The sequence below is a fragment of the Elephantulus edwardii genome, unplaced genomic scaffold (assembly GCF_000299155.1).
Source record: "Elephantulus edwardii isolate Elephantulus edwardi_28Jun2011 unplaced genomic scaffold, EleEdw1.0 scaffold00068, whole genome shotgun sequence".
Classification (NCBI taxonomy): domain Eukaryota; kingdom Metazoa; phylum Chordata; class Mammalia; order Macroscelidea; family Macroscelididae; genus Elephantulus; species Elephantulus edwardii.
Window position 1 is genome coordinate 1,663,138 of NW_006399818.1, and position 10,019 is coordinate 1,673,156.

At 40.0% G+C, this 10,019-nt stretch overlaps 2 protein-coding genes across 2 annotated transcripts; both read left to right on the forward strand.

Annotated features, from left to right (window-relative positions):
* The first annotated feature begins 1,886 nt into the window (after positions 1-1,886).
* SNRPF (small nuclear ribonucleoprotein polypeptide F) lies at positions 1,887-9,334 on the forward strand. The gene is made up of 4 exons (XM_006888492.1): positions 1,887-1,924; positions 5,203-5,328; positions 8,524-8,588; positions 9,188-9,334. Exons 1-4 carry the CDS (start codon positions 1,922-1,924, stop codon positions 9,252-9,254), a joined length of 261 nt encoding a protein of 86 aa, XP_006888554.1. The 5' UTR covers positions 1,887-1,921; the 3' UTR covers positions 9,255-9,334.
* Positions 5,405-5,653, forward strand: LOC102867150 (NADH dehydrogenase [ubiquinone] 1 alpha subcomplex subunit 3-like). The gene has a single exon (XM_006888491.1). The coding sequence runs from the start codon at positions 5,405-5,407 to the stop codon at positions 5,651-5,653; it is 249 nt and encodes an 82-aa protein (XP_006888553.1).
* Positions 9,335-10,019: the final 685 nt, after the last annotated feature.

Sequence of the window (10,019 nt, forward strand, 5' to 3'; positions counted from 1 at the left end):
GACTGCCTCCTGGTCCAAGAATAGGTTTCGCATTAGCACGATCAAGTGTTTTGGGATTCCCATTCTTCTCCACTGGAACGGTGGGAATATGTGCGTTTGAGATGGCCATGTTGACACAGGATAGAACAGCATTTAGAGCTCTTGTACATAGGGTTGCAAGTAACTCGATGGCACATAACAACAACAAGTTAAAGTGACTATTTAACAGGAGAAAAATCAATTTCATACACTACTACAGGGAGAATTTGCACATGAATAATTGATGGTCCGCTCCACAGTCAGCCCTAGCCCACTTTTGACTCCTAATACTGAACTTCTCCAACGTTTCCTTCCACAGATATAGTCAATCTGATTCCTATGTAGACCATCAGATGAGGTAAAATCGCCATTTGTGTTTTTAAAAGTATTTGCAATGAATAAATCATTGAATGTACAAAATTTGGTCATTCTATTTACAGCCTCATTTCTGTCACCAAGTCCATACTCTTCGACTACCATTCCGTCTTCATTATTTCCAACTTTGATATTCTAGTCACCAATTATCATTAACACATCCTAACTGCATGTTTTTTCAATTTTGGACTGCAGGATTTGATAAAAAATTTCCATTTCCTCCTCGTTGGCTTTAGCTTTAGAAGCATACATTTGAATTATAGTTGTATTAGCAGGTCTTCCTTGTATGCATATAAATTATATCCTACAACTCACAACATTGTACATTAGGATAGAATTTGAAATTAACTTTTTTACTATGAATGCAATATCATTCTTGCTTTTAATTCCCACCATAGTATACCATGTAACTGTCTGATTCAAGACAGCCAAAGTTAGTCCATCTCATCTCACCAATTTGTAAAATGTCAATGTTTATGCCCTCTATTTAATTTTTGACAACTTCTAATTTTCCAACATTTATTCCACATTCCAATTATTAAAAAAAAAAGTTTACCACTTGTTCTTCCTCATTTTGCTTGACTTCCAGTCTGGGCTCTACCTATAATACTGTGTAACCATCCGTGTTCCTCTACTTTTCAAAGGGTTTTCAGAGACCTGCTATTTAAGAAGTGGATGGCCAATCCTGTTTCCTTTTTGTTTATGTGCCATCGAGTAGCCTGCGACTAACAGCGACCCTATGCCCAACAGCTCCGGACTCTGCTCTATCCTGAGCCAGTCTAACTCCGACACATCTAACTCTATTACCCCATCCATCTCGTTCAGAGTCCTCTCCTATGTTGTGTGTCCACCCTTGCAAGCCTGATGCTCTTCTCCAGGGACTGGTTCCTAGTCTGTCTTAATATGGGAACTCTACTAAAACCTGTTCAACCTGAGTTACCCCTTATGGCACCTGACACAGAGGTGGCATGAGCTTTCAGCATCAAGCACCACCACCACCACCACAAAACTACTAAAGAACATTAGTAGCGAAAACTCAGGTACAAGGAGACCGCGGCTGAGGATGTCCCAGTCACAGAATCATTGGGAAAATGAGAAAGACAATTCGAACGCCCAAATTAATTTTCACTTGAGTAAAAGGACAAAGGAAACTCTTATTAGACAAACTCGCGAGAAATTAAGTCTGTTTTACAACGTTATTTTAAGTCACCCAATACAGGCTTATACTCGAAAGAGAAACCTGACTTCGGACCCCAAGCCTTTGAATGCAAAGGCACCCACTAGAAAAAGAACGCCCACGGTTGCCAGGCAACTGCCCCAGCCACCGCCTCCTCCAATCAACACGCACCTCTTTTCATCCAATCAGAGAAGCCCAAAGGACTGAGGTTGCGGTCAAAGGTTACGCTGATTTTGGCGGCCATTTCTTTGAGAGCCCCGCTTCTCGGGCCTAGGCTGCTCCTCCTGTCACGAGGGTCAGACGACAGCTGGGTCGGCGGCTAGAAGCCTGCACCATTCGCCTGTAGTCGCGATGGTAAGGAGAGAATGGCGCGAGTCGCCGGGGAGAGAGAGAAAGAGAAGGCCACCTGTCTCGTCGAAGCTTGGTGGTGGTTTCGCGCGGTCCCCATTCATCCGTGGAATTCGCTTTGAATCTCTCGCTAGTCCCTTTCTCCCGCAGCTGGTGACTTAGAGGCCCTCCTAGAGCTCTCCCTTGACCATGAGCACGCCATCCTCCTATCTCCTCTTCTTCGTTAGCAGCCAGGCCCGAGGTTTCCCTTCCGGGCCGGGCGGACAATGAAAGGGAGCTTGCAGCTGCCGGCTTTCCTTTGCCGCGCAACGCAGTCCGAATGCCCTTTGATTCAGTGATGCTGCCGCGGCCCTCTGGCGCCCGAAGCTCGGGCTGCCGAGCGTTCATTTTACTCCGCAAATCCTGATCGTCCGTGCCTGTTCACGGTGTTGGAAATGCTGGGTGCAAATCCTGATGGCCCGTGCCTGTTCACGGCGTTAGAAATGCTGGGTGCAGTAGCTAAGAGAATACGCCATCCCCTTTTCCTTATGACTCAGGGTGAAGTCTCTCTCAGGGAGGAGTGATAGGGAATGGCAAAGGACACACTGACAAAGAAGATTAATCAGAACTGGCTTTGACAAGCACTGTGGCATTTGGACAAGAACAAACTGGGAGGAGGGTAGAGAGAATAGTGCAACAATGAATGAATGGAAACCCAAAATCTCTGTAAATGTTTATGAAAATTAATAAAATATAGAGAAAAAAAAAAAAAAAGAAATGCTGGTGCAAATCCTGATGGTCCGTGCCTGTTCACGGCGTTAGAAATGCTGGGTAAGCCTAGTGGCAGGAAACTGCACTGCAATCCCAGAGGTTTGTGGTTCAAATCCACCAGATGCTCTGCTGAAGAAGGAGGATCAATCAATCGCCTCCTGTACCAGTCAGATCCAATTTGACGGTACACACATTAAAAAAAAAAATGACAACAATAAAGAAATGCTGGGTGAAAAGGCCTGATGCGGGCCGGGAGCTGGCAAGGGCATCCAGACCGTGGTCGAATAGAAGAGTTAGAGGGGACGTGAACACGGTCAGACGGTGCTTTGTGCCTTGGACAGGCGACCAGGAATCTCGCCGACAGGGCTTGACTAGAGACCCGAATGATAGGAAATCTCGCTCCTTGAAGGATAGGGGTTTACTGAGCACAGACTAGCATTGTGAGTAAAAGCCAGAAAGAACAGCTGACACCTTTCAGGAATGAAAGACAATGGTTGTGAGAAGAAGGTTATCAGCTGGGTGAGAGAGGTCCTGGGGCATTGGACTGCACCTCGTAGGCCTTACTAGGCTTGGTTTTTACTTAAGGTGCAGTTGTAAAATAATGGTAGCTGCTGCACTGAAACTAGTGGAAGATGATTGAAAAGGAGAGAGACGAGTGAAAATTGGAGACCCTGTGCCCTCTGAGGTCCCTCTTAGAAGACTTGTGTAGTCAAGTTTCTGGGTTGATTTCTTCCTTTGGGGTGATAGGGGGACAGGTTCGGTAAAGAGAAAGTGTAGGGGTGAAGCTGACCAAGGCAGGAGCTAGCAGCCTGGGGTAAGGACCAAAAGACCCCCTTGCCCTGGGACATCATAACCTTGACTCTCATACTAAGCTACTTCCTGATAAAGGTGTAGGTATGGAAACGGGGAAGTTCAGCAGTGAAGAAAAGAAACAGTAAAAAACATCTCGAAGACCATTTAATATCTTCTGCTTATGTAATGAAAAACTTGTCATTGAAAAAGCTGTGAGAGGGGAGCTCTGGTGGCCTAGTGGCAAGAAGCTGTACTGCAATCCCAGAGGTACATGGTTTGAATCCACCAGATGCTCTGCCAGAGAAGGAGGGAAAATTTCCCTCCTGTACCAGTCAGATCTGATTTGACGGTACACGCACAATAAATAAATTAGAAAAGAAAAGGCTGTGAGGATGAAGAGGTCTGGAGGACACTCAGCCTTCTCCCCTTAGCTCTTGACTCAAGCAAACCTTGAATAGTTAGTTCACTTTGATCCACGGCACTTTCCTGCTGGTCACAGAGGCGCCACAAGACAGTATTGAGGGTCCTGTTGGTCTGCTGAATACACAAACGCAAACTGCCCACTATATAGAGTTGGCTTTGTGAGGCATGAGTGATACAAAGGAAAATTATAGTAATACCTACTCCTCGCCCCTAGAGTTAAAGAGTAGTAGTATTCTGGCCCCTGCTTCCTTCTGTGTTCTGGACACTCTGACAATACTGGGCTCGCCATAGGGGACCCTGGGTGGCATTACGTCAAGTGCCCAGACTCCTAACCAAGAGGTTGAGGGTTTGAACACACTAGAGGCACCTTGAAGTAAAGCCCTGGCCATCTCCAGTTCTGCTTTGCACCCATGTGGTCACCATGAGTTGAGACTGTGACAACTGATTGGGCTCAAACTCTTGTTGCTTCATGGTTACCTGCTTTTACATATGTTGCCTCATTTGCTTAGAGGATAATTAATTCTGTTTCCTTATTGAGAATACCTCCCATCCTTTCAGACTAAGGCATTACTTATTTCAGGCAGCCTTTCCTCTTTCTCCTGGATTGAGTTTGGTACCCCAGTTAATCTCTTCTATGATGCTTGTATTATTTTTTTTTTATTTACTTATTTACTTTTTTAATCAACAAGTCTTCCTCAACTATGTGAGCTCCTTGAGGACAGGGACTATAATATCTACTATTTTTTTTTAAATATGTCTTCACTTTTGTTTCTTCAGAGTCTAGAACAGTGTTTTGTTTTTTTTTTTAGTAATAGATAATTCTGAAAGTCTTAGTAGATTGGAGAAAAAATTGTTTAATTGATTGTTTAAAATTTCCTTGTCCTGAATATGTGTAATTTCTTGATTCTGGATATGTATAACTGGGGAGGAGGTAGGGGAGAAGACATGGGGGAAGGAGGGAAGTACTAGGGCAGCAGAGATTAATGGATGAGTGGGTGGGTAAAGGAATTCAAGGTGCAGTGAGGATTTAATAAGACGTGGTGATAAGAGGCATTGATTGATTAGTTGTAATTATAAAACAATGTCTATGAATGATTGTATGACAACCAATTAAAACTATGGAGAAAAAAATTTCTGGCCTTTTTAAACAAATAATTGTGGAAAATAATGTAGTCATTTTCATAGTTTAAAAAAGGAGAGAAAGAAAGTCAAGTGTTTGCTTCACTTGCATGAAATATCACAGTACTGACTAATGAGAATTGGGTGGTAAAAGCCAAGCAAAGTGGGGGAAATCCACTGATTTTTTTTTTTCTTTGCAGAGTTTACCCCTCAATCCCAAACCATTTCTGAATGGATTAACGGGAAAGCCAGTGATGGTGAAACTTAAATGGGGAATGGAGTACAAGGGCTACCTCGTATCTGTAGATGGCTATATGAACATGCAGGTAAGCTAAAGAGTTAAGATTCTCTTCTGTCAAAGCATTTAAATTTCTAAAAAGGCAGGCCTCCGCCGAGGCCACCATGGTGACTAGACTTGCGGCCTTCCTCAAGAATGCCAGGGCCAAGGAGCCGGTGCTGGTCCTGTCCTTCACCATCGCAGGTTTCGCTGTAATTCTGCCCGCGTTAAGCCCCTACACCAAGTATGCCTCCATGATCAACGAGATCTCTCCCTACAGCTACCCAGTGCCACATGATGGGAGCATGCCTGATGTGCCCAGTCACCCCCAGGACCCCCAGGGTCCCATCCTGGAGTGGCTGAAGAAATTGTGAACACCTCCGAGGATGGGGGGGTCCCCCACAGCCCCAATAAAAACCTGAAAACCAAAATAAGGGCATACAATGAAATAGATAAATCCAAAGTAAAACGAAGAGTAGAGTCAAGGCCAAGATGTTATAACTAATATATAAAGTCTATGATGAGATTAAACAAAACTCAGCTGTAAATTTGCCTCCTCATAGAATAAGAAGAGCTCAGACATTTGATTCATGGTGCAATAAGAGGCATTAGTACTATTTTGCGGGAGAAAACAAGCTTTTTTTCCCAGGCCTTAGCTCTGGAAGAAACTTCTCAAGGGAAACTCTTAGTGTGTATTTAAAAAAGTGCTGCAAGGACAGTGCTGTTGTTGTTAGGGTGATTCATAGTGATTCTGTGAACAACAGATCTGAACTTCGCCATGTTCTGCACCATCCTCTTGATTTGTTATACTCAAGCCTAATATGATAATCACTGAGTCAGTCCTTGTTCAAGGCCTTACTTTCTTTCACCAGTCTTCTACCGTTCCCAAAGGACAGCAGTAAACTTTAAAAATCAAAACATTTTTTAATGGGGAAATTAAGCTAGCCAGAGGAATTCTTAGACTGAATATCTGTTTAACTGCTTTAAATGTTTTAGTGAGCCTTAATAAAGAGTTTACTACGTGAAGAGATGATGCTTATTGATCTAAGCATCCTATAACTCACGCACAGAGTTGTAGAGCATGTTAGTGTGGAAATTTTCCAAAGCAGCAGTCTTAAGACCATAAAAATGATGAAAAGTATAACCACTGGGATAAAAAAAAATTCTAGAATTCAATAAGGGGTAGTAATGACCCAAAGAACCTTGATGACAGTATGTGTGGACCTGTTAGCCTTAAAGTGGACAGTTCAAATACATCAGCTTCTCCATAGGAGAAAAGATGAGCAATCTCCTGTAACAATGTACAGCTTCAGAATCCTGGTAGATAGCGTTCAGGAATAGGAATAGACTTGATCGCAGTGGGTTTGGTTTTAGTTTTGGTGGTTGCATACTAAAACCCACTAAACAGTGTACTTTGAAAGAGTGCTTATTACACTTGTTGCTGTTTAGTGTGAACCTTTAGGTAAAGCATCTGATGAGATATCAGAGGCAGTTCACCCATCTTTCTTCAGTGGAGCAGTTGATGGATTTCAACTGTGTGACTTTGGGATCACAGTGCAGTTTCTTAACACTAGGCCAACAGTGTTCTCTGTTTTATTCTTATACTATAGGAGTCTCAATGTAAAAAGTGTTAATGTATCATCAAGTCGGAACCAACCTATAGCTGACTCTGCAGCAGTTTTTTCAGGGACAGTTAATCACATAGGAGGAGATTCCTCATCTTTCTCCAGCAAAGCAGCTGGCAGATTTAAACTGTGTGTGGGCTGGCAGAACAATTCTTTACAAGTAGGCCACCCATTGAATACATGGCTTTAGAAATAATACAGCTTCCTGTGGTAGAAGGGGAGTTAAAAAGACACTGAAGGAGTTGGACTGACACAGTGGTTATAGTGTGGGCTCACTGGTAATGATTGTGAGGATGACAAAGAATCAGATACTGTTTCACTTTGTTGTACTAGGTTTTCTATGAGTAGGAAACTGGTAAGTGAGCCTGTAAGAATTAGTTGCAAAATATATCCCTAAATAACCAACCACACTGGCGTTCTGAGCCCCTGCTTTGTGCCTTACACTGTGTGCAGTGGTTGAAACAAAGTTCTTCCCCTCAAGGGGTTGATGTTTTAAATTCTGAAGATAATACAGTGTACTCTCAGGTAATGATAGATGCTATGAAGAAACACAAAGCAGAACAACAGATGGTGACAATATGCAATAATAACTAAAGAAGCTTCTCTGAAGAAGTCGAGTTCAACAGTAGACTTGACCTACCATCACTGGTATTTGGGAAGAATATGGCGTCTTTCAGGAACCAAAAGTACAACAAAGATTGCTGACAGAAGCATACTTGGCATGTTAAAGGACAGGAAGGCTAGAGCATCTCTTACAGAGTGAGGAGGAGGATAGCAAGGTATGTTGGGCTGGTAGCCACATACCTCCTTTCAAAGTGTGGTATTAATATGTAATTTTGATACCAACTGAATGTTCAGTGAACATTGGCTAAATATGATCTGTTTTAAAAATAGATGATTTCTATGTTGTGATATGCATTGTCGGGTTATCTATCTTTTGGCAACTATCGAAGTTTCAAATACGTTCAAACCCTCCAGATATAGGAGGATACTTTTTGTTAGATGTAGATTTTTTGCATAAACATTCCTCTGTCCCTTGCTGTTAATTTCTACTGTGAACTCCATATGACACTGATTTTTAAAAATTATGAGTAAAATTTATTATCAATATGAAGGAAAGTTAAACATTGATATACTAGAAACAATTGCACCTTGTCTTTTGCCTGTTGATTAACATTTTTTAAAATTCTTTGCTGATTTAGTTGATTAATTATACAAATATTTAGTATCTTAGCTATAACTTTTATACACTTAGGTAAACTATGACTTATAACTTTATTACTTTGCGAAAAGTTAGTATCAGATTTTTAGAACTGAATTTTAGGGAAACCTTTTGACTCCCCAATATGATCAGAAACTGACTTCCTCAACATATTCTTTTGATGCCTAATAAAAATGTTTCATAACCCAGGAGCAAAAATTATGTTGAAAGCAGCTTTTTTATATGTTAATTATATAGTTTTCTTTAATGAATTGTAAGAAACAAAACTATGTTATGATAATAATAGAAAGCTAGTTGGTACTGAAAGTTCTCATTTAACAAGCTCTTTCACCAGTATTAAATGTTATATGCTATTTTTACTCAAATGTTATACTAATAAGTTTCTTTTTATTTGAAGCTTGCAAATACAGAAGAATACATAGATGGAGCATTGTCTGGACATCTGGGTGAAGTTTTAATAAGGTAACATAATATATTATTAATATAGTATAATAATATAATATAATAACACAATAAGTTTTAATAAGGATATGTGAGGAATTACTGGTGAGCATTAGAAAGCTCTATAAAAATAAACTAGTGTCTGAATTTCAGAATTGTCTTAACAATTGTTATTAAAGTTGTCAAAAGTAAGATTTAAATATGTTGGGATCCTTCATGCATATGATTTTTGTGATGATATTAAAATTTCTAGCCCTTACTTGAATACCTTTTTCAGTAGTTCTGTAAGAGATTGGTTTAAAATTTTGATTCTTACTGCTATTGGGGTTTTTAGGTATATTACCTTTTTAGAAGTACCCTTTTAAAAAATGAAGCTAGTTTAAACTTCCATTCCCGCTGGAAAATTATAAAGATGCAATTTTAAACAACTCTATGGTGAAAAATTAATTCCACGTACTTTTTAAATTTTGTTTTTAATCTGTATTAAAATCCCCAAAATTAGAGATGTTATTTGTGAATTTAGCATTCAGTATTTTTATAATGAGAAAATCACAATGGAATAGTAGTTTCATTTCTTTTTCCAGTTGGAACTTAAAAATGAATTATTTTTCAATTTACAGGTGTAATAATGTCCTTTATATCAGAGGTGTTGAAGAAGAGGAAGAAGATGGGGAAATGAGGGAATAGCATCTTTTGTGGGGAATTCTTTTCTTAAATATATATATTTGTATTTGTAAACAATAAACATTTGTTTTTTTTCAACTTGACTTGTGAACCTTTAATATTCATATGCTTACATGTAAAGCTCCTGTGACGAAAGAATTGAGAGATGATTCACAAAACTATGCTTTAAAAGCTACTCTATTCAAGTTGCTATTTTTAATAAGATCAATACTGTTTTCACTATTAGGGAAAATCACTGACTGTCATGCTTTAGAAAGTTTATGAAGGTAAATTTTAGCCATTTACTTGTATATTATTGCATGCCATCAAGTCAGCCAACTCTGACCGTCCAGCAAGCTCAGAGGCAGAAAAGCACATGAGAGGAGATTGCTCATCCTTCGTGGAGCAGCTAGTGGATAGGAACCATGTGCCTTTGGGATTGCAGTTCAGGGTCTTAACTGCAGGCCACCAGAACTCCCTATATATTAACAGAACTTTAAAACAATTGCTACTTTTAAAGTTGTTGTTTTTTTTAAATTTTATTAATTTTAATGAACATTTACAGAGATTTTGGATTTCCATTCATTCATTGTTGCACTTTTCTCCCTGCCCAGCCCTCCCCTCACAGTTCGCTCCCCTCTTTGAAAAATAAAATTCTTTCATTGGTATACTATCCACCTGCACACCCCTAAGGCTATTTTTAACTAATCTAAACATTTTCTTACTTATTATTTTAAAAATTGGTAAATTACATGTTAATTCTATATATCAATATAAGCTAAAGAGGAT

Excerpts from the sequence above, each read along its gene's own strand:
- SNRPF (XM_006888492.1), top strand. Across the intron at positions 5,329-8,523 it reads ATGGCTATATGAACATGCAG|CTTGCAAATACAGAAGAATA; the intron begins GTAAGCTAAAGA and ends TTTTATTTGAAG. Across the intron at positions 8,589-9,187 it reads CTGGGTGAAGTTTTAATAAG|GTGTAATAATGTCCTTTATA; the intron begins GTAACATAATAT and ends TTCAATTTACAG.
- LOC102867150 (XM_006888491.1), top strand. The coding sequence starts at position 5,405 with ATGGTGACTAGACTTGCGGCCTTCCTCAAGAATGCCAGGGCCAAGGAG.